This window comes from Rhineura floridana, chromosome 8, assembly GCF_030035675.1.
Source record: "Rhineura floridana isolate rRhiFlo1 chromosome 8, rRhiFlo1.hap2, whole genome shotgun sequence".
NCBI classification, from domain to species: domain Eukaryota; kingdom Metazoa; phylum Chordata; class Lepidosauria; order Squamata; family Rhineuridae; genus Rhineura; species Rhineura floridana.
Genome location: NC_084487.1, coordinates 128,758,046 through 128,781,899, shown reverse-complemented (window position 1 = coordinate 128,781,899; position 23,854 = coordinate 128,758,046). Strand labels below are relative to the sequence as shown.

At 41.9% G+C, this 23,854-nt stretch overlaps 1 protein-coding gene across 8 annotated transcripts in view; it reads right to left on the bottom strand.

The window, feature by feature from the left end:
- ETV6 (ETS variant transcription factor 6) overlaps positions 1-23,854 on the bottom strand; it is a 231,006-nt gene that overhangs the window by 195,878 nt on the left and 11,274 nt on the right. For 2 of the 8 annotated variants that reach the window (XM_061582485.1, XM_061582486.1), the window contains exon 2: positions 4,719-4,833. The exons of the other annotated variants lie outside the window; for them this stretch is intronic. In XM_061582485.1, coding sequence (XP_061438469.1) covers positions 4,719-4,721 — 3 coding nt within the window. In that variant the 5' untranslated portion in view covers positions 4,722-4,833. The remainder of the gene's footprint in view (positions 1-4,718; positions 4,834-23,854) is intronic. 8 annotated transcript variants of the gene reach the window in all.

Genomic DNA, 23,854 nt, shown 5'->3' with positions numbered 1-23,854 from the left:
GTCATATTCCAACTCTCAAACCACTATGCAAGCACAGTATATTTCCAGGAGCAAGATACAACTCCAGAGACGTCCAGACACTAGTAGATGTCTGTGCATCTCACAGCAGCACATTCCACAGCACTCTCTATTACCATTGTCACTGTAGCCGAAACTGCAAGAGTCACCCAGAGTAGCTCCATGCCGTCTGTGTCCCTCTAGCCTTGCTCTTATGAAACTGGTTGGCATTTATACTTAATGACCTAGGTCAGCAATCACCAAACTGTGTGGCAGGCATGGGTCCAGAGATTCACTCAACATAGTGTGCATCCCTTTCCCCTTTGACAAGCAAATGCTACTACTGTAGGGCAAAGCAGCATGATAGGCAAGTTAAATAGTGAGTGCACATTTTAACTGATTATCAAGACTGGTTAAAATCTGTGAGCCTGCGGTCCAGAGTCAAACAAGTGTTAAGTGAACGCTGCCAATATGCTATAAGAAATAAAAATAAAAGCTCCTGGGAGCCCAGACTACCCGTTACCAGAAGTAGGAGCCAATCTTTAAAAAAAAAGTTTTAAAGTTTCAAGGTAGAGTAACTATCACTTTTTAAAAAGTAACCTGGTTTGGGAAAAAGTGAATTTAATTGATGACTTGCTAACTCCTCAGTCCAACAAGACGACCACAGGAATAAATACAGATATACTCCATGCCTTGCTTGCTGAGAATGTGAAGTCTCAGAATCCAGATCCTTTCTCCCAACCATGTTTCCCTCTCACATAGAAAAATGGTCCTTAATTAGACAGGTAGGCATGGTTCAGTTTTAAGAAACGGCTTTAAACATGTTTGGGTTACTCATGTTTCATTTTAAACCAGAGTTCTTTTTAAAAACGACTAAATCGAACTGAATAAAGTTTCAAGGGTCAGTTTTTAAAAATATATAGTTTTTATTTACCTGACAAACATCAGTAGGAACAAGAAAAGAGCTTCTATCTTGTAATTATAGTAAATCATCCCAGAGGTTGGGTAATTAAAACAATGGGCCACCACAGATTTCAGCTCCAATGAGAGGAAGAAGTGAAGAATCTGGCCACGAGAGCTGCCACCTCCTTGTTGTGCCCCAGTTTCTAGACACTGCTTTTTTCTTCCTGGGGCAGCTACCATAAAATCCTACCAAACAAAGACAAACCAACAGGACTAATTCCATCTACCACCCACACTTTAATTAAAAAACATCCAAGTAACCTCTTGCCATGGGATCAAGCACAGCCAATTTACAACTCACATAGCTACAGAATGCCACAGTGTCTAACTAGAAAAAGATAAACTTAACATTATTATAATACTTGCAACATCAAGATTAATGGCTGTTTCCTTGCCAAAAGACAGATGAAATTTGCTTACAGATGAGAAGGCTTTTTTTTTAAACTTGCTTTTAAAAAACATGTTTAGACTTGTGCTTGGCCATTGCTTGGTGTGGCTGGGGTGGAGAGAATTTTGGTAAGTGGGGGGGGGAGTTGAAGGGGGACATTTCTTTAGAGTGTGTGTGTGTATGTATTTAAGGCCCAAAGCCCTTTCTGTTTAACACAGGCTTTAGACCTCAAAAACACACACACAAATCTCCCCCCTTCAAGCAGCCCCCCACTCACCAAACTTCAGCATATTCTCCCCAACTTCAACAATTTCAGAGGTAGACTACCTCTGAAGCTGGAGGTTCCATATAGCAACAAATTGGCAGATACCTTTCCTCCTCCAGTTTCGAGAATATTCAGAGTTTATCTCTGAATATGCTGAAAGAAGCAAACAACTTCCCCCAGGCACCTGGTTGGCCACTGTGAGAACAGGATGCTGGACTAGATGGGCCACTGGCCTGATCCAGCAGGCTCTTCTTATGTTCTTATGTTCTTAACAGAAAGGCATTATTGACATCAACCTGCTTCTGGGCTTCATCTAGTTTCCATTGTGGGAAGTAAAATACTGGGCTAGATTGACCTTTGGCTTGATCCAGCACAGCAGTAGGGGGTCTGTGCTCTGGCAACTCCAGAAATAGTTTCCCTCTGACCAGACCTACCAATGCCACACTATGCCTGTGCATGTAACAATAACAATGATTATTATTATCATTATCAAAATGAAGGCATATAGGATTAAACCTTTATTATTTATTTATTTATTTATCATCATTATTTTTACCCCGCCCTTTTTCCAAAACTGGAACTCATGGCGGCTTCCAGATAAAAGCACACATATAATTAAAAACATACAAAAGTCTAGATTAAAATCAAATTAAACAATTTACAGTATTAAAACCATTCATACATACAGTTAAAATAATTCAAACTCAGTTTAAAATAATACAATTAGGCAACAGCAATGCAACACCCTTCAAGACCTGTCCTTAACAGCTTTCAGTTCCAAAGGCTTGTTGAAATAAAAAAGTCTTTGCTTGCCGACGGAAGGACTGCAAGGAGGGGGCCATTCTTGCTTCCCTAGGAAGGGAGTTGCAAAGCCTCGGGGCAGCCACTGAAAAGGCCCTATCTCACGTCCCCACTAGTCGTGCTTGTGAGGACGTAGGTATTGAGAGAAGGGCCTCTCCTGAGGATCTCAGGGCCCGGGCAGGCTCATATAGGGAGATATGGTCTGACAGATAGCCTGGACCTAAGCCACTATTAGGAACTTGTTTTGCATTGGGAATCAGCTGTTTAAACAAGTTGCAGCCCTTGATAATCTTGGCAGCCTATACTGTTCCATATAGTATAATCCTAACCATGTCACATGCTAGTGTAGTGTTATGGTTAGGGTATTGGACTAGAGAGACCAGGGTTCAAATCCCCACTCTGCTAAAGCTGATTGTAAGACACTGGGATAACTGCTATAATTTTATCTTGGTGAATGATGTATGCTTGCAGAATAATGAATCAAGGTAATTCACTTTGGTGCTATGTATTTGTACAACTGTACTGCTTAAGTGTTCGCTAATTTTGGTTGTTGTTTATACAAGGGAAGAGTATAGGACCTCAAAAGAAGTGACCTCACAGCCTCCGCCTGCGTGACCTCACAGACACCCCACCAGGTCTAGGTTCCACCAGCCTCCACCAGGAAGATTAAAACAAATCATTAAAAAGCCAGGTTAGACATGAATTGCATGCATCTGCACACAGTCTCTCTGCTGATGTTTTGCTCTTCCCTTTGCACAAGTGATGAAACAAAGTTTAAAGCTGACTTTTGAATCCTGGCTTGATTGGAAGCCATTCAGCATAGTTCCAACTATGGCCTTCTGGTGTCTACCTATCTGTAAAAAAGGATATGGAGCTTGATAAGGTACAGAAAGGAGCAACTAAAGCAATCCAGAAGTCATAGTAAACTTCCCTACAAGAAAAGGCTGCAGGAATAGAAATTAGAGTACAGTAATATCTCAGTTAACAAAGTACATGCATTCCTGGACATTACTTCATTAAAGAAGCTTTGGTACCAGAGGTAGGAATAACATGGAAAGAATTAGGGGTAGGTTCCTACACCACAAAAAAGAAGAGCAATTCAACATATTTCAGCAAACTTTGTATTCAAAACTAACAATATGCATGTCTGAAATGAAGGTAAGCCTTGCATACAGACCACTTGAAAGCTTCTTCCAAAATGCATTCAGAGATGCCTGCCTTGCCTTTTTTCTTTTATCATGTCGCATCTTGCTTTACAATCTAAAGCTCTGAACACAGTTCTCTTCTCCACTCTACACTCAGGCAGTCAAGGGGCAGCCTCTGCCACTACCCTGTGCTTGTTTGCTCTCTCACTGTCTCCTACACTGAAGCAGACGTGTCTGCAGTAAACCTTGCTTCCAGGCATCCGCACCTGGGAAGACGCACTATTCCAGCCATGCGTGAGAGAGCTGCCTGCAGTAGCCACAATATAGTAGACAAGCAGCCATATTCTGACTATGTCAGAGTGTGCACCACCACCACCCAAAAAAGACTTTGTTAAAAGAAACTTCCCTGGAGGATTTGTTAACTGAGGTATTACTGTAGTTTACTTAGCTTAAGAACAATGCAATTAATTATTATTTATGTCAGAGCTCAGATGTGGCTCGGTGACATTTTCCAAGATCTTAAAGACAGAAGAGACCACTCATAAATGGTGTAGGTTTGTTGATGTAAAAAATGTAAATGTACTGCCTTCAAGTCAATTCCGACTTATGGCGACCCTATGAATAGGGTTTTCACGAGGCTGAGAGGCAGTCACTGGCCCAAGGTCACCCAATGAGCTTCATGGCTATGTGGGGATTCGAACCCTGGTCTCCCAGGTCTTAATCCAACACCTTAACCACTAACATAATTCTTGTAACAACTTGAGAAGTATGCCTCAAAATTATAATTATGATCCAGTAGTAGGTGCCTTTTTTGCCTTCATTAATGATCAAACAAACAGCTGGTATAGCACAGTGGGGAGGAGAGCCTGGCTGGGAGTCCAGAGTCTGTGAGTTCAAATCCCCGCTCGTGTCTCCTGGGTGTAAAGGGCCAGCTAAAGATCACCCCCACAGTGAGGGGCTCAGGGGTTACGTGCCCTGCCACCTGTGCAGCTGTGGGCAAGTGGCATAGTCCCAAGGAGCCCAGTTGCCCCCCAGATGGCAGTTGCGGACAGGAAGGGGCTGGCTTGTGCAGCTGTGGCAAGCTGAGCAGGCCCTAGGCAGCTGGGGAGGTCTAGCCTCAGAAGGAGGCAATGGCAAACCCCCTCTGAATACCGCTTACCATGAAAGCCCTATTCGCAGGGTAGCCATAAGTCGGGATCAGCTTGAAGGCAGTCCATTTCCATTTCCGTGATCAAAGAGCAGAATCCTCCAGGAATCTTTTTGGCTCTCTCTCCCTCAAAAGAAAAAAAAAAGAACCAGCAATCCTTAACTCATGAACTCTCATATTGAAAACATAAAAAGCGAAGGTTGCCATGTTGCTCCATGAGGAAAAAAACCCTCCAAAATCCACAGTTGGGCAATTCCTGTATTGCGATCAACCAAAATGTCACAAAAGTGTGGCAAGCTTTTGAGTTCTCTCAAACTCATCATCAAGGCAAAATGTTGCACAAAACAGGAGACGAGGGGTGTGTGAGGGGAAAAAAGATACAAAATTAAGGCTGATGTTGTGGCCATGGCGTCAGCTTGTAGATTCAATTCCAAAATGGAGACTCCAGGCTGAATAAGTGTCTCCCATGTGCTGCATTGAGAACAGTCTCTTTTCAGATCCTATTCGTCTCACTAGTCCTCCAGAACTAATAATAAATAAATAAATAAACTATCCCTGCCATTGACATAGAGCTGCCAATCAGACAAACTTCCATGATTCATATGTGTGTGAGAGATTACGTTATTCTTTGGCTTTAGATGACAGCGGTAAGTCTTCTCTTAGCGCTGGAAACCTAGACAGGCTGTGGCACTTTGCCTGTCAAGCCCACCAAGACAATCAAAGCAGACAAAATGACTAATGTTAGAGAATGAATATAGCCTATGGACTGTGAACATCATGACAGGTTTACATTGGTTTTCCAGACTTTTCAGTTTTATCTTCACACATGAGGAACGGTCAAGGGAAAAAGTGCCAGCCAGAGAGTAGGAATAAACGGACAGTTCTCCCAATGGAGGGCTGTAGAAAGTGGAGTCCCTCAAGGATCGGTATTGGGACCTGTACTTTTCAACTTGTTCATTAATGACCTAGAATTAGGAGTGAGCAGTGAAGTGGCCAAGTTTGCTGACGACACTAAATTGTTCAGGGTTGTTAAAACAAAAAGGGATTGCGAAGAGCTCCAAAAAGACCTCTCCAAACTGAGTGAATGGGCAGAAAAATGGCAAATGCAATTCAATATAAACAAGTGTAAAATTATGCATATTGGAGCAAAAAATCTGAATTTCACATATACGCTCATGGGGTCTGAACTGGCGGTGACCGACCAGGAGAGAGACCTCGGGGTTGTAGTGGACAGCACGATGAAAATGTCGACCCAGTGTGCGGCAGCTGTGAAAAAGGCAAATTCCATGCTAGCGATAATTAGGAAAGGTATTGAAAATAAAACAGCCGATATCATAATGCCGTTGTATAAATCTATGGTGCGGCCGCATTTGGAATACTGTGTACAGTTCTGGTCGCCTCATCTCAAAAAGGATATTATAGAGTTGGAAAAGGTTCAGAAGAGGGCAACCAGAATGATCAAGGGGATGGAGCGACTCCCTTACGAGGAAAGGTTGCAGCATTTGGGGCTTTTTAGTTTAGAGAAAAGGCGGGTCAGAGGAGACATGATAGAAGTGTATAAAATTATGCATGGCATTGAGAAAGTGGATAGAGAAAAGTTCTTCTCCCTCTCTCATAATACTAGAACTCGTGGACATTCAAAGAAGCTGAATATTGGAAGATTCAGGACAGACAAAAGGAAGTACTTCTTTTCGCATAGTTAAACTATGGAATTTGCTCCCACAAGACGCCGTAATGGCCACCAGCTTGGATGGCTTTAAAAGAAGATTAGACAAATTCATGGAGGACAGGGCTATCAATGGCTACTAGCCGTGATGGCTGTGCTCTGCCACCCTAGTCAGAGGCAGCATGCTTCTGAAAACCAGTTGCCGGAAGACTCAGGAGGGGAGAGTGTTCTTGCACTCGGGTCCTGCTTGCGGGCTTCCCCCAGGCACCTGGTTGGCCACTGTGAGAACAGGATGCTGGACTAGATGGGCCACTGGCCTGATCCAGCAGGCTCTTCTTATGTTCTTATGTTCTTATGACTTGAATCTAGATTTCTTATATTAAATCCTAACACTTTATACAACCTCTCCAAGGACAGTCCTCTGACTTTAATACCTGTGTGGTAGTATACACTTATGACTTGCTCTTCCTCCAAAGAGAGTAAGCTTAGAGGGCCACCCCAATTAGCTTTGGCAGTAAAACTACATCATATGCCTTCAGAAATTTTCTGGTGTGGGAGGTTTCAACCAACACCATTACAGTAACTGCAGTGGCAAAAGGCTCCACATTTGCCTTATTCACAATTCTTAAAAGCATAGGAAGTCAAACCTTCCTTCAGCCCAGGTATTTGTAGCCCTGCCAGCATACAACTCCAGCGTCAAGGAGACCACAAGAAATTAAATCTCTTCCTAGGTAAAGATTCTTCCAGCTCTATTGTCGGTCCTTAATCGCATGTGAAATCCCTCTGGTACCCAACAGCTATACTGGGTATAAAAGGACCAAATTTGTACAGGCTGAGGATCATAACCACCATTTCAAAATCATGAACATACATGGGTCCTGTTTTCAAAGTGACCAGCTCCCCCATAGCTTCCTACATCATCTGTGCAGTCATTTTTTCAGCATTGACCAGCATTCAGGTCCCATTCTAGGCTCCTGTACCTCTACAGCAGGAGTGGGGAACGCCTTTCAGCCTGAGGGCTGTATTCCCTTCTGGGCAAGCTTCAGACGATGATATGCTAGTGGTGGGCAGGCCCACAGGCAAAAAGGCAAAGCAACAGATGTATATTTTACCTTTTTAGTTTCTATGCATACTCACACCCCCTCTCTATCCTCCATCCTGATAAGCAAGAGGCAGAGTTCAAGATCACATTCTAGTCAGGCAGAAACCCTTTGGGATGCAGAGGAGAGCTAGTGAGGGGTGTAGTTTGGAAAGATTTCCAAGGGCCAAATAGAGAGGCTTGAAGGACCACATTTTGCCCCCAGGCCTGAGGGTCCCCATCCCAGCTCTAAAAGGTAGTTTTTTTTCTCCCCCTTACAGTCCTTCAGCCAAACATTCTCACACACAATCAAAAGGCACAGGAACACTGTCTAGAACCAGATCTTGCAACTCTTCTGCTCCCCCCTCCCGCAATCCCAAGGATATTTTTCAAAACACACACAGACAAAGCCAACACCCTCCTGACCTCAAAATCTCAAGCCAGAAATCTTGCATTAGGCAACTAGCAGGGAAAGACACCTCTACCCAGAGGTGTGCACAACAGCTGCTATCAATATGTAAAGGCTCGCCTGCAATGTTTTTCCAAGGGTGTGATTTTACTTCTTGGTAGCTTAACCAAAAGACTGACAGAGAAAAGCATAGTACAGTGGTTTTAAAACCAAGTTCCCAATTACCTTCCTGTTCATCAGAAGCTTACTCTGGACATTACTACTGTACTGTCATTACATCAAGTAGTACGTGGAAAAGAGCTCCAGGAGTAAACACGCAGACCTTTTCTCACTATTTTGGCCACTAATCCATTGGCTCATTTTCTGTAGACCACACATTATGGTTACCACTTGGAAAGCCACTTAAAATGCTTCCAAAATTAAAATTTAGGCCACATTCACACCATACATTTATTCCACTATTATTCCACTTTAAACAGTCATGGCTTTTCCCCCCAAGAATCCTGGGAAAGGTAGTTTGTGGAGGATGCTGAGAGTTGTTGGGGACCCTTAATCCTCTCACAGAGCTACAATTGCTAGAATGGTTTAACAGTTAGTCCCTCATCCCAGAGAACTCTGGGAATTGTCGGTCTCCTAACAACTCTCAACACCCCTTAGCAAACTACACTTCCTAGGATTCTTTGGGGGAAGCCATGATTGTTTAAAGTGGAATAAATGTATGGTGTGAATGTGGCCTTAGTATTTTCTACACTCTGGTGAAGTTGCTTGAATGTGCACAGCAGCGGAAAAGCTTTGTGCTCCACGTGGTCCTGGCTTTGAAAAGTGTCTGAAAGCTATAACTGGTCCAGAATGTGGCACCCAGGCTGTTAACGGGGCCACCTCCTGGGAGCCTGCAACTCCCCCACTGAAAGAACTTCTCTGGCTTTTGATCATATTCCAGGCCCAACTCAGAGAACTGTGATAACTTTTAAATAGCTTTAAACTTATTACCATTAGCCACCTTGGGCTCTGTTAACTATAGGTGGGATATAATGTTTTAAATAAATAAAAAGTCTAGGTGTGCACATGTCAATGAGACATTTAAGATTTGTTCTTCACTCAGTGTATTCAGTAAAGCCATATCAAAGTGCAGAAATATTTCATACTGCACATCCCACATCACTGACATGAAATAAATTCTGAACGGAAAGTATCGTAATAACACTCTCATTAGCAAGCAGCATCACTATTTGGCTCTTGAATCCCCATTTTGCAAGGTATGGAACCAGTCCCCAAGATTTCCTGCCAACTCATTTTCAAGTTAAGGGTTTCAGATTCTATACGGTTAAGCAAACTTCAACGTGGAGAACCAAAAAAAAAAAAAGGAAACTGCCTGTTCACAGCACAGCATTAAATCACATGATTCTGCTTCAAAGTATCTTTCTGGTACTTTACTTGGCAGACTTCAATGTTTGCATCATTGATGAGATAGACTGGCTTCTCTCTAGGCCTCTTAATAAATAGTACATTCATACACCATCTCTATTTTGCTCTGTTAATGGAAACCAGTAATAGCTGCCATGATAAGTCTTGAGATTCTAGTTACGTTAAATTCCCATGTTGCCACATCAAATTAATTTGATCACTGGATGTTTGGCAAAGGCTATGTGCAGATATTTCTGGTTTTATGTTTCCCAGTTGGCAGTTCATCTTTTGTTTCAATAGCCTGCCATGTGTATTCACAAGACAGGAAGAATATAGTCACAGAAACAAAGAATTTTGTAAGAAAGCTTCACAGAGAGAGAGAGACAGAGAGAGAGAGAGAGAGAGAGAAAGTTTTCTCCACAAACCAAATAGTATTTCCATCCAGGCTCCAGGCTACTTACAAGCTATCTGAGGAAAGAGGGATAGAAGAGAATAATCATTCAGTTGCTTGGTTCGCACATAACACTAAGTCATTGAGCTATGGCACACGCTCACTAAAGACCCATTGGTCACAGCGGGGATTACTTCCAAGTAAGCTTACCTAGGATTCCACTTGCAGTCATCTACAGGATAAGGATGAAAGAGTAATGAGGTGTTATTTTCTACTACCCTCATAAGGACTTAACATCATCCATGTTAAGAGAGGAGCCAGCCTTGGTCACAAGACTTTGCTTCCCTCTACCATGTTCTACTTCTTCAGTACTATTCACAGAGGCCCAATTCACACATGTAATTCACAGCATGGCAGCCACAGTTGTGTGAAGGCTGTTTCTGGAAATTTTAGGATACAATTTGCAAATCACAAAGTCAAGGCCTCCCAATGAATAAGCCTTGAAATGGAGTGCTAGAGCCTGGCAATGAACACTTGGTGCCCGACAAATCAAAGGTTGGAACTTAGTGGCACCTGGCAAAGGTCTGGAGCTGGATGGATATTGCGGGTGGGGGGCTGGAACTAAGAGCAAAGGCTCTCTATCAAGCAGAAAATAATTTACCCCCTTGATTCTATTCCCATGCCATCAAAGACCATTACACTTATATACAGGAATAGACGCAATCAAATAAAGAAATATATACCACCATAACTAACGGGGATTTTTGTTCAATTTTATATAAATTCAAGGTTGTGCTGCTACCCCTTGAAGCATTAAGCCTGGTGCAAATGCAATGCCTATATCCCTGAAAACTGGGTTTTGGTGGAAACCAGTCTCTGGAATACACATTCCCTCATCCTCCCAGTTTCTAAGAAAAGGGAGACAGCAATTCACACCAGAATGGGCAGGAGGGAAGCATACATTCTTGAGGCTGGCTCCCAATTTGCCAACCGTGATTTGCAGGGATCCAGTGTTATGCCTGTATCAGGCAAGTGTGAAACCAGCAACTTCAGTACCAGGCCTCAAAGCAGAGCGGAGGTCTCTACAGTAGATTTTGAGATGAAAAAGCCAGCAACCAAGCTGGCAGACTCCAACAGAGCTGACATTGCCAGAGCATACAGCTGCTGCTTGGTTTGCTAAACAAGAAGGGAGCCAACTGGGAGGAGAGGGGGCACAGAAATACCAAAAGCAAAGCAAAACACTAAAATCAAATATACCCTACCTATGTGCCTATATTTACCTTTGCACAAAAAAGTAGGTTTTTCAATCCTAATGGCAATCTTCCTGTTTACAAAAGACATAACAAAATGACTAAAATGAACAACTTTCAAATGGGTAACAAGTGGATCTTGGAAGTTGTTCTACAGCCATATAAGAACAGAAGCAAGTAAAGGAAAGCTCATCCTTATAGCTAGAGAACTCTTCATTTTTCAAATGCAGACCCTCTTCCACAGACTCCCTGTATAACAAAGGCAGATATATTCCTTTCCTTTAAAAAGAAAAGACAAAAAGCTACTGTCTGCCGTGCATCCAGATGTTTTATGAAATTGAAACTAAGGGGCCAGAAAAAAACTGAACTGACATCTAATCATTTCCTTGGGCAGACAGTTTTGCTTGAGACCAAGAGCTAGTGCAAGGCAACAGCTTTGCCTACATCCATCAGGTCTATCTAGAATATGGATTTCCCCACCCCCTTTTATCCCTTCAAAAAGTTGCTCACTACCAAATTAAGTCACTGCCTAAAAAGTATATTTTAACACCACATGCTGCAATATTATTCAGCAGATAGTTGGGAGCCCCCAAGTGTTAAAGGGTAACACTGAAATAAGAAAGTTTGTTTCTCTAGGCTTCTCAGTCTGGCCCTCAGAACTCTCCCCAGGCCCACTGCAGTCACACACCCTTCCCCCCCCCAGCCACACCCTTCATTCCCTCTGAGGATTTGTCCTTGAACTCTGATATCGCCTCCTTATCTGGATGCAGAATAGAGAGGGATGTGTGAGTGTGTGCAGAACTAGCCTGCACAGAGGTAAAATCTACATTAACTGCTCTGCCCACTTTTGCCTCTGGCCCCACCCACCAGTGACATGTGGCCCCCAGAAAGCTGCTCAAATAAAAATGAAGACCTCAATTGGACAAAAGCTCCTTACCCGTGGATTGGATCAAGATTGGTCTCTTATTTTTATTTTAACATTTGTCTACCACCTTCTCCCCTGCCCCATTCCCACTGGGCCTTCAGGTGGCTTTCATGCCTAGACTAGCATTCTGTGGTCAACAGCACCCGACTGTTATCTCTGGGAAGCTTACAGCCAGACCAGGAAGTTATGTCCTTCCCTGTTGCATATCAGTGTGCTTTGACAATCAGAGCTACATTGTTTCTACACAGTGATAGAGTCCGTTTAACTATAGCATTATTAGCAATTAATTCCCTGCAGATAATGCTGATTTGTTTTCCAAAAATCAACCACCACCTTGTAGCACTGAATTCCATAACTTAATTGTGTGAAGAATTATTTCCTTTTGTCAGTTGTGAGAATCAGCTTAATTGGGTGAACCATTTCCTCATGGGCAGCTTTCCAGGAGCCACATGCTAATGGTAGGTGGGGCCAGAGGCAAAAAGTGAGCAAAGCAACAGATACAATTCATATCTTTGTATACAAGACTACATTCCAGCCACACAAAATTCCATTTCTACACACACACACACAGGTAGTAGATGTGGAAGGCAAACGGGGAATTATCACAGTTCTAGGATACACTGTAAGCAGGCAACACTCAAAAGAGGGTGAAGGAGGAGTGTGGGCCAGGAAGGGTCCCCAAGGGTCAGTCACAGAGGCGTGGAGAGCAGCATTCAGCCTCCCTGGCCTGAGGTTCCCTAGGCCCACTCCAATTCTTTCCACTCTGTTCATAATTGTGCAGACTGCAATCACATCCCCACATACAGGGCATGTCTATGCATTCCTAGCTCCACTATATCCAGTGAGGCTTACTACCTAATAAGTGTGCCTAGGATTTAACAAAACTAAACACACTAACCACAATCAAGACTAAAGTTGGTTCACCTCAAATTCCATTTGCTAACTGTCTCTGGATCAAGCTCAGAGAGGATACAGATGTGAGTGAAGAAGCCTAGCTCTCCAGAAGAAAAGGGAAAGAATCTATCATCCCCATACACACAGACCCCAAAATAAACCCATGAAGGACAAAGTCAGGAACTTTGCAGTTACTTTAAAATTCATTAAGATTTTTTTCCTCCGGTATTTTAATCATATAAACATATGTTCTGCATGTTTTTAAGGGGGAAAGTGCTCAAGAAAGCGAAAGGCATGTCATAGCAGGAGGGACTTCAGAGATAACTCAATCTTGAGCAAGGGACTGGTCACAGGCTAAGACACACTCTGGTCGGGGGCAGGGGGAAAACACTGCATCTTGTCTTATGATCGTAACAGATAAGCAAAGCAGACAGAAAGAAGATCAGCAAGGCAAACCTTTGCTTATGGTTCAGTCTTGCCTTGCACTTGGACAAACACTCATTTTTACAAGTAAATAGAAACAAATCTCTGGGAAGTATTTTACAGATCTCCCTTTAAAACATGTATCTGGAGAAATGTACCGACTCCAACTTCCAAATAAATTTTGATTGACAAGAAGCAATTTTGGGTGGAGTCGGAGTCGGACAGTAGAAAAATCGAGGAGTCGGAGTCGGAGAGTAGAAAAATCGAGGAGTCGGAGTTGAAGGTTTGGTGTACTGACTCCACAGCCCTGGTCCATGCAATGGGTAAACATTTTCTAAATGCTTAATTCTTTTGGTCAGCTCTGTATTTTGACCATCTGTAGATTGTAGTGACTGATCAAATCCTTGAGTAATCTGCTTTGCATAGAAGTTGCAAGTCCCTCTTTCATGGATTCACTGACTGTCTTTGGACTAGAGATTTTCAGACTCAGTATTTCTCACTGATAAAATGGGTGAATAGTTTCTAAAATGTCTTTGAAATGCTGAATTTTTAATTTGCTACATTTGTATTTGTCATACACATAGCTCTATTTTGTAGGCTTGGCTCACCTAACTGAATTATGCACATTTGTTTGTTTATATACCACCCCATAGCCAAAGCTCTCTGGGCGGTTTACAGCAATTGAAAACATTAAAAACAAATAATCTTTGCTTTGGGCTGGTAACACCAATTGGACTCTGGGTTGTATTACGTTGATCTATAAGAGTCTGGTATTGTACATGGATGTATTGTTTGATAGCAGGAGACTTGTAAGCAGATGGAATAGCTGTGAACCTTAGAAGGACAAGAAGTTTCCTGTGGGCTCCGCCTCTGGCACGCTGGTTCTACCTCCCAGAGCCACATTAGACACTGTTTTCCAACTGTGCCTGGGCACCAAATTTTTATTATTTATTTATTTATTTATTTATTGAATTTGTATCCTGCCTTTCCTCCCAGAAGGAGCCCAGGGCGGCAAACAAGGAACAAAACACTAAAAACATCTCAAAAACAAGACATCTTTAAAATACCTTTTAAAAAAAAAACTTGCATAAAAAACTCTCATGCTGCATAGGGCTTTGTACACCGAAACCAGCACCCTGAACTTGTCCTAGAAGCTAATGGGCAGCCAGTGCAATTCTTTCAGCAGTGGGGTTACATGTTGACAATATCTTGCCTCAGTGGGTGCTGCCTTTTGCACCAGTTGCAGCTTCCAGACTGCATAACAGATTATTATCTGGATCAAACAATGTAGTATTACAAAAGTGTATGCCCCCACCTTGCCAGCTAAACTATCTAGGCAACTAGCGTGAAGCTTCTCATGAAGTTCATGTAGTAATTCTATCTCAGACACATGGAAGAGGCAGATGTTGTTATACAACAATTTCATCACATGCAAATCCTTGTGCTGTGGGGTGCCGCAGGGTACCATTTTGTCCCCCATGCTGTTTCACATCTATATGAAGCCCTTGGGAGCTGTCGTCAGGAGATTTGGGGCGTGGTGTCAGCAGTATGCTGATGATACCCAGCTCTGTTTCTTTGTAACATCTGAATCGGGAGAGGCCGTGCAAGCCCTGGACCGCTGCCTGGACTCGGTGGTGGGCTGGACGAGGGCCAGTAAACTGACTCTGAATCTTACCAAGACGGAGGCACTGTGGGTTGGTGGTTCCTGAGTTCAGATAGTTGGTTAGTTGCCTGCTTTGGATGGGGTCGTACTCACTCTGAAAGAGCAGGTCCGTAGTCTCGGGGTGCTCCTAGATCCATCTTTGTTGCTAGAGGCCCAGGTGACCTCCGTGGCTAGCAGTGCCTTTTATCAGCTTCTGCTGGTAAGACAGCTGCGGCCATTTCTGGACTAGGATAGCCTTACCACTCTTGTCCACGCACTGGTAACCTCTAGGCTGGATTACTGTAATGCGTTCTATGTGGGGCTGCCCTTGAGGTTGGTCCAGAAGTTGCAGCTGGTGCAAAATGCGGCGGCGAGACTGCTCACTGGGGCAGGGTATTGCCAACATGTCACCCCACTGCTGAAAGAATTGCAATGGCAGCCCATTTGCTACCGGGCCAAGTTCAAGGTTCTAGTTTTGGTGTACAAAGCCCTATAAAGCTTGGGACCAGGATACCTGAAAGACTGTCTTACCCCTTATATACCCAGCTGATCACTGTGCTCTGCAGGTGAGGGCCTCCTGCAGATGCCATCTTATCAGGAGGTCCATTCTGCACAACATAGGAAATGGACCTTTAGTGTGGCAGCACATACCCTTAAATATTAGACAGGCACCAATCTCTGTTATCTTTTCAGCACCTATTGAAGACCTTCCCCTTTCAAACAAGCCTTTTAAGAAGATACCTTATCCCAGTCTGAGTTTGTGTTGGAATTGCTTTTGAATATGTTTTTAAACCTTTTTTAAGATGCCTTCAAAGCTTTTTTAAAAAATGTTTTTAAAGTTGTTTTGTTTTAATGTATTTTAAAGTCTGTTTTTATGAAGTTTTAAAATGTTTTTAGTGTTTTTGTTTGCCCCCTGGGCTCCTGGTGGGAGGAAGGGCAGGATATAAATCAAATAATAAATAAATAAAATCCTGGCAGACATTCTAAAAATTCTAGAGTAGGTTTTCCCAAACTTTTTTCCCTATGGATCATTTGAAAGTTGCTGATGGTCTTGACAGATTTACTTAATTGTTCTGCCTGTTGTAGCTATTGTAATGCACTGTGCTACATAATATATGATTTTTAATTATATTTTATGGGTTTTTATTTCTTACATTGTATTTTATTGTATTACGATTTGCATTCCACAGAATTCAAATTTAATACAATAAAATACAACATAAGAAATAAAATAAACTGTAAAAATATAATTTAAAATAAATATGAATATTTATTTATTTATTATTTAAAATATTTCTATCCCGTCCTTCTACCCTATAATAGGGCACTCAGGGTGGCTTACAAAAGTAAAATCAAACACGTACATAATAAAATTGTAAGCAGTAAAATCACAAAAACGTTAAAATAAATTAAAATACATAAAATACAATTAAAATACATGAAGCTCACAGACCACAGCTTGGGAACCCGTGGCCTAGAACCAGCCAGGTCTGCTCAAGCTCTGAGTCTGAGTCAAGGAGGAGGTTCCTCACAGGTCAAGAGGTACAATATGGTAGGGAATGACATCCAGTAGTGCAGTGGTAAATTCAGAAGTGCAGGGTCCCTTCATGATAGTCACATCATGCTCCCACTGAGCCACATCCCCTTCTAAGGTTATATAATAAAATGAGCTTTTAGTCTCTTACTTTGTTTGGAGCACTTTCTCTTACTGATGCATTGCAACTATCAATGCAGATCTCCATGTGTTGCCTTTCCAGTGGATCTACTATTTTATGTGCACATGCAACGGCAAATGTACTAAGATGCTGTAAGGTAAGGAATTTCCTTTGCTGAGTTTTCCTTCTTGGTTGTCAGACTCAGAATAACTGCATTTGGGCAGAGAGTATGCGTTTTAGGAGGAAACCTAAGCATGGAAATTCCCAATCCTAACCTCTGGTGTTGGTTTCACCACACACACACTTAGGCATATTCATTTGCATTTCACCTTACCATGCACAGCACATATATATAGAACGTTATTTTTAGCTGAACACCATCTCTCTCTCACTCACACACACATACTTCCTCCCCATGTCTTTTTTCTCTCTCCCTTCTCCTCCCCTACCGCTCCTGGCTTTGGGCTGGAACAAAACCACACATCTTCCCGTCCCCCTTTTTTTTGAGAGAGAGAGAGAGAGACAGACAGACAGACAGACAAGACAGATCCCCTTATGCAGCCCAAGTTCTCCTCTTTTCCACTTTCTCTTGCTTGCTCTCCATTGTTATCTCCACAATCCTTAGTCCTTCCTGCATGCACCTTCTCCAACAAGAGACGTCCCTAGGAGCCAATCAATATGAAAAGGGAGTGTATCAGCTACTGAGAAGAGTCTTCTCACTGGTTGACTCACCTTTTTTCACTCTGATTGGCTCCAATCAGCAGGAAAGGATGCTGGAGACATAGTGACCCTGCTCCCCAAAAAGGTAAGGGGTCTAAGACCTGCTGGGACCCTGGACAAGTACACCCCTGATGACATCTGTGTTCCTAGAGATAGAAAGGCTATAGTCACGTACTGCCTGCTTCCAGTTTGACTTGAAATTTTTATTTATCCTTTACTTCTTTGCCCTAGCTTTTGACACCTGAGATCTGTTTTTTTAGGACCCACCCTATTTTTTGTGATGTTATGATTTTAGGTTGTTTTAATTGTTTTAATGTATTTTTAAATATCCACCCTAGAATCTCTGGGTAAAGGACAAGTAATAAATTTAAATAATAATAATTTACTCTTTTTGAGAGGCAAAAGTACAACATGTCTGCATGCAAGTCAATAGAACACAAAATGTCTATATACAATTGACTTTGGGTTAGGTTAAGTGGTGTTAGAGTTGCAATTTAACTAGGCTGACTTTTGCTGCAACCTGAAGTCTGCTTTTAATGGGATATTTGTATTTTAGCAAAAAAGAAATAAAGTCCAGAACAACCACAGACAGAAAGTAACTGGGGGAGGGGGGAGAAATCAGAAGAACTAGGGGAGCTTTTTGTAAGGAAAATTCAAGCTTGGTGATTGCAAAGTGGATAACAGCAGCAGTTCTGGTTACTAACACTTTCTGAGTGGGCTGTTTTGTGATCAAAATCATGACTCCAAGCTGCTTTTCCAACTTGAATTAAATTATCACTGGAAGCTCAAATGTCTTCAGTGATGAGGAATGTCTATGCTCACCTCTGGCTAGTCTATCAACTGAGGCCATTCCTGGTCTGAGATACCTTGTCTTTAATTACCCATGTGCGAATAACCTCCAGAATAGATTGCTGCAATGCAGTCTGTGGGACTGCCCTTGAAGGCTACAGCTTGTACAGAATGCTGCTGCCCTTCTGTTACCTGGGGGTGATGACATTACACCAATCCCTACATTAGTTACCTGTGAATGTCCAGACCGGATTCAAGGTGCTGATATTAGCATATAAAAACCTAGAAGACTTTCGATCCAAGGACCTGAGAAAGCACCTTCTCCAGTTCTATCCTACCTGTCTATTCTGATTTACTGGGGATGCTGTGTTTCCTATTCCAACTCTAACAATATGAGACAGGGCATTATCAGTGGTAGCTTCTCAATTATGGAACTTTCTCCCAAATGACATTTGGTTGTCTCCCATATTGGCCTCACTGAGGCACAAAGTGAAAACGTTTTGTTTATCCAGCCCTTGGAACATAGATTAGCCTTCTTGCTGACACTGATACTTTGTATATGTTGTTAATGTTATATTTTCAATGCGTGTGTCATGTACGCAATACTATATAGTTAACCACTCTGCGTTTCCTTTGGGAGGATGTAAGAGGAAATAAATAAGTAAAATAAAATAGGGTGGACTCCCATAGGTGGAAAATTCATGTTGCGGGCTGAGTTTTATCAAAAGAACAGACCACAGGAAAGGGTCCATTACCCAGCACCACGGATACAATCAAAACACACAAAAAGACTGGGTGATCATTCACAGATCTCCTAGCATCATGTGCAATTTGGACTGGAGTGTTATACAAAAGGGTGGCTAAGATGTATTAGAAAGTTCATCAACAATATTAGACTATATTCCAGGGCTATTATAAGTAGGGATGGAAAGATCTGCCAGTTTCGGTTCTCTCAGTTTCTCATTTTTCCAATGTTAAATTCAGTTCACTACATTTCTACAGTGATCTGTGAATTTTTTTTAAAAAAATCCTCATGAAAATTCTCCACCATTTTAATAAGAATTTCTCCAAATAAACACATTTTTGTAGGCAGTTTTGACAAAGGTACACATTTTGTAAGCCATTTCTCATCATTTCCTGCCTTTTTGCATGTTATTTTCACTCATGTATTCATTCTTATGCACACTTTCCCCTAATATATGCATTTTTGTAAATGTTGTTTAGTTGGCGAACTGCATCCCAAAATTCTAATAAATGCAAATTTCAAAGGATGGCCTTTTTTTCGGTTCTCTTATTGTTTTGGAAATTGTGAATTTGATCAATTTGGCTTGAAATGCGAACTGAATTGAAATCCTCACCCATCCCTAATTAGAAGTCATTCTCAGCCACAGTGTACACATACCCAAACCTGCAATATGGAGACAACAATAATGGATTGTATTTGCATTTGCAGGACAATTCATTGTTAATGTTTAAAACAGCATTAAACATGATGAAATAACTAAAGAAATAAATGACATTTTCATGCAGAATCAGCCCCAAGTTGGAAAGAATATGAATTCTTGTCTTTGCTTCTAACTTCTGTTGGAGGAGGGTATACTGATGCCCAATTATGGCTATGCCAAAAAATTGATTTTGCCACTGTTTCCTATAAGTGGCTGTTACTTTTGCAGAAACAAAAAAAGGTGTTAAAAATAACTAGGAATTTTTGTTTCCAGGCAATACAATGACCTGTCTGGTGCTGGCGATGTGTGTTTAAGTCGAGGGTGTCTGGTAGGGGCATAGACTGGTTCTGCCTGGTTCCTCCACAATATACATGGGGAAAAGCAAAGCTAATAACAAAGCTCGCAAGCCAAGATAAACCTGCCCCTTTTCTACTGGCCTCTTATCCTAAGATTTTACAACTTCCACTGGAGATCGGGTGTGTGTGTGTCATATTACCTCCCCATGCATTCAAAGAACATGCAGGGGTGAGGAGTGAGGCCACAGAGATTAACCCTATCCTCTGTCACCAAACACCAGTGACCACATTCTCTCCATTCCCATAAACATGCATATAGTTCCTCCACATGAGGGGGATCCTGGCCTATTCAAGATCCCTCCTTGTGTGGCGCTCTACATGCATACTTTGGTATGTATGAAGTACAGAGCTCCTTCCAACACACAGGCACCAGGGTACATAACACTCCTTCCAGCTAAACACACAGAGAATGGGCGGGGAGGGGTATGGTCACCAGACGTGGCAGCAGAAGCAGAGTCAGCACAGTTATGCTGTCTGAACCCCACTCATGAGAAAGGAACTAAAAGCCTGCAACTTCAGATCAAACCCAGAAAAACTGTTGGCAGTAGCTCTACTAGCGACTGCATTATATCAAAGTCTTTTGATTTCAACAGCTTTTTTATATCAAGTAGATGTTGAGTAATATTCCAGTAAAGAAGAGGATGGATAATCAAAATGAATCATGAAAAGGTCTCCATGTAATATGGTACAGTGACCTGCGAGGGTCTGGAGTCTTCTAGAAAATAGTTTTCCTAACTAGCATAGCTTTCTCTGTTCCTCCTTACTGTTCTCATTAAGTAACATTTTCAGTATTTGACCATGTTTTTATTAGCTGGGCAAATGCCAAAGCGATTCTCTCACAAGCAGGTGCCAGATTCACAACACAGTCCTATTTAAATAGTGTAGAACAGAAATGAGATGGTTCTGCTGCCTAATAATTCTACATGATTTTAACAGCTGGTGTGTGTTAACAACTGATTAATATTTTTTTACTGGAAAGGGAAAACTAAATGGTTTCAAAAGCTATACAATGGAGAAAGAAAGATACCGTTAATATTATAGCTCTTTGGGGTCTCATATGCAATGATGCCCCAGGCATGCCAGACAGCATGTGCCCCGTAGACATAAATAGCTACTTGTCAGGGAGCCTATAGCAAATAAGAATCTCCTCCAGGCCAGAGCTTGGAAAAGTTATTTTTTGAACTACAACTCCCATCAGCCCCAGCCGCTGGCTGGGGCTGATGGGAGTTGTAGTTCAAAAAAGTAACTTTTCCAAGCTCTGCGAGTCCAGGCAAAGCAGCTTTCATGAACTGGAAGAGAGCTAGTGTTCTCCATCTTGTCCTGGACCACAGATGAGCCGCAAATGACTAACACATTCTGTGCTCATCCATAAGGGTGACAGTCGTATGTACTTGTAGCACTTCCATTCTCATATTAAGGAACACTCCCTGAGCCCTTTTCCCCTCACTTCTAATCCTGCAGAAGGTGCTTCCCCATCTGCTGCATTTATTTACTCTACAACAGCCTGTCCTGCAATGGCTTCGGAAGTTGGGCATGTTTTAGTAAACAGGCCCTAACCATTTATGTTTTAGGATCAGGCAAAGGCTCATGTAGTCCCACATTTTCTTCTCACGGTGCCAACCAGATGCTCAAGCGGAGACCACAAAACAGGACATGAGGAAGTACGTCAGTATGTATTCAGTTACATGCATGCACATCTCCCCAACTGTGGAGACTTTTACAGATGCAGGAAGGAGGCTGAAATCTCAATAAAGGCAATCATGTTAACAAAACTTTCAGAAGACATCCCCAACATTCATCCAGGGGGCAAAACAAGAACTAGGGTTCTTCAGTACAACAGTTGAAAAGTATGCTGATCCAGGTCTATGGGGCAGACATGCGAATATTTTTTTTAATGGGCTGGTAGCTTTATATTACTAGGGTCTCCTGAAGCTCAGATCCTAAGGAATAAAGGGTGCGACGTGGAAGCTAAAGGATGGCATCTGCTGGGTCCAGAAGATGGCACCTGGCCAGCCAGTGGAAAAACCCACTTGTGCCTAGTGTAATCTTATGTCTATGAAGGAGCTTTCAAGACAAATAGAAAATTGCTTTGCTCCTTGACCTGGACTCCTCGCCACAAGATTTAATTCCTTTGTCTGGAGACCCTGTGGTGGCAACTATATTCCTGAAACTTCAGGATACAAACCCAGGGACCTGGCAACCATATACCTTTGTGGTGCTGACTTCATACACTGACTGGAAAGCAGAGCTGGCCCCAAAGGATGTAAATTGGCTATCCCCAGTTTAGGGAAACTATGTATAGCCTGAGTAACTAACTGAGCGTTCAGAAATCTCAACTGCCCAATCTCCCTAACTGAAGACAGCTGCTGTTCCAGAAGCTACCACTATTCCCTTAAGGGGGGGACGAAACTTAGACCTGCCCATATTCTGGAAACAAAAAGCCCTGAGGAATCTTAATAATATTCTACATGATAGGATTTAGGGAACAAAGATGCGTGCATAATAGTATTTAGTACATGGGAGGGTACCGCTTATAATTTGTAAAATTGCTTTGAGATAAAAGGGTTCTATAGAAAACTGAAAGTTTCCATTTAATTGGGATATATAAGATCAGACCAGCTATTTTATTCAGTTGCCTCCCAGAAAGCTCTCAAGTAAAGAAGAACCTGATGATTTAGTTTCTTAAGCCAACTTTACCAAAGAAAAACAGTTACGTAATCACTTACGTACTACCCTCGTCATACACTACTACAACTGCCATAATCTATTAGATGTGAATTTGTGTGTAATGCTGGAAGTACTTCACCAATATGAAGATCAATAATCCCTACAACCACTCTGTACAGCAGGCTAGTATTATTACTGCCATTTTGCACATTTTATATATTTATAAAAGTATTTATATACCGTGTTCTCAGAAACTATCAGGGCAGTGTGCAGCAATATGAAACATAAAAGCCATAAAAAGCAGTACAGAACAATTGGCTACTCAAGAAAACTATGAGCAACTACATAGACCTGTCAGCATAAAAGTTTTCAAGAGACACATAAACAATGTCTTCAAGAGACAGAAAGAGAACAGGAGCCATCCAGTAAATTCATGGCTACTCTGAGCTATACCCATGCTGGTATACCATTTTATTTATTTATTAAGAGATTTCTTTTCTGCCTTTCACCAAAATTGACAGGGCAGTTAAATAAGGTAATACAACACCTAAAACATAATAAGCAAAAACATTCTCATAAGTTTCATAATCATAAAAATGACTTAACTCATCAGCCTCCACAAGCCTAACAAAAAGATGAGCTTTTATCTGGTGTCTAAAATAATATAAAGTTAGGTCAGATACACTTCAGTGGAGAGGTCATTGCACAGATGGGGAGCCATTGCATGCTAGCGTTATACGTCACTGTAATGGACAGCACACCAGAACTTAGATGATGACCCTATGGAGGCCTACTATACTACTTGTACCTCCAGCTCAGGGTCAATTTAAATATTACTGCACACATACATCAAAAAAACTTTCTATGTTAAGTGGCACAAACAGCAAAGAGAGATGAATCTCCAGCAAATACCAAAAAAAGAGTTGCAGCCTGAGAGTAAGTGGCACAGCACTCAACGGGAGGTAATGCTTGAAAGTCCCTTACCGCACGCACGGCCAATTTTGTGCAACGTCTCCATCATATCATCATCACAAGTCACATATCAAGGCTAGTGCTGGCATGGAGATGCTGTGTGCAATGAGGACACCACGTGTGGTAAAGAGGCTTTGAAACATCACATCAAGTGGGTATGTCACCACATTCAAATCCTTTTTGCTGGCTTCCACACAGGGGCAGCAGGGTTTATATATTATGAGTTAAAAATGCAACAGCAGCTGAAATACCTTTAAGATGCCCCTCCCAATCTGTCCTGATCATATTCTTTTCTCACCACAACGGCTTAGGAATATATAGCAATGATGACACACCGAACAGTGCCAGTGTGATGTCCCGACAATTATGTGGTTTTCTGAATTTTTTAAAAAAACAATACCCTGAACGGATTGAGATAATATACCTTTTATTTAGTAAACAAGAAGTATACCAAGCTAATTT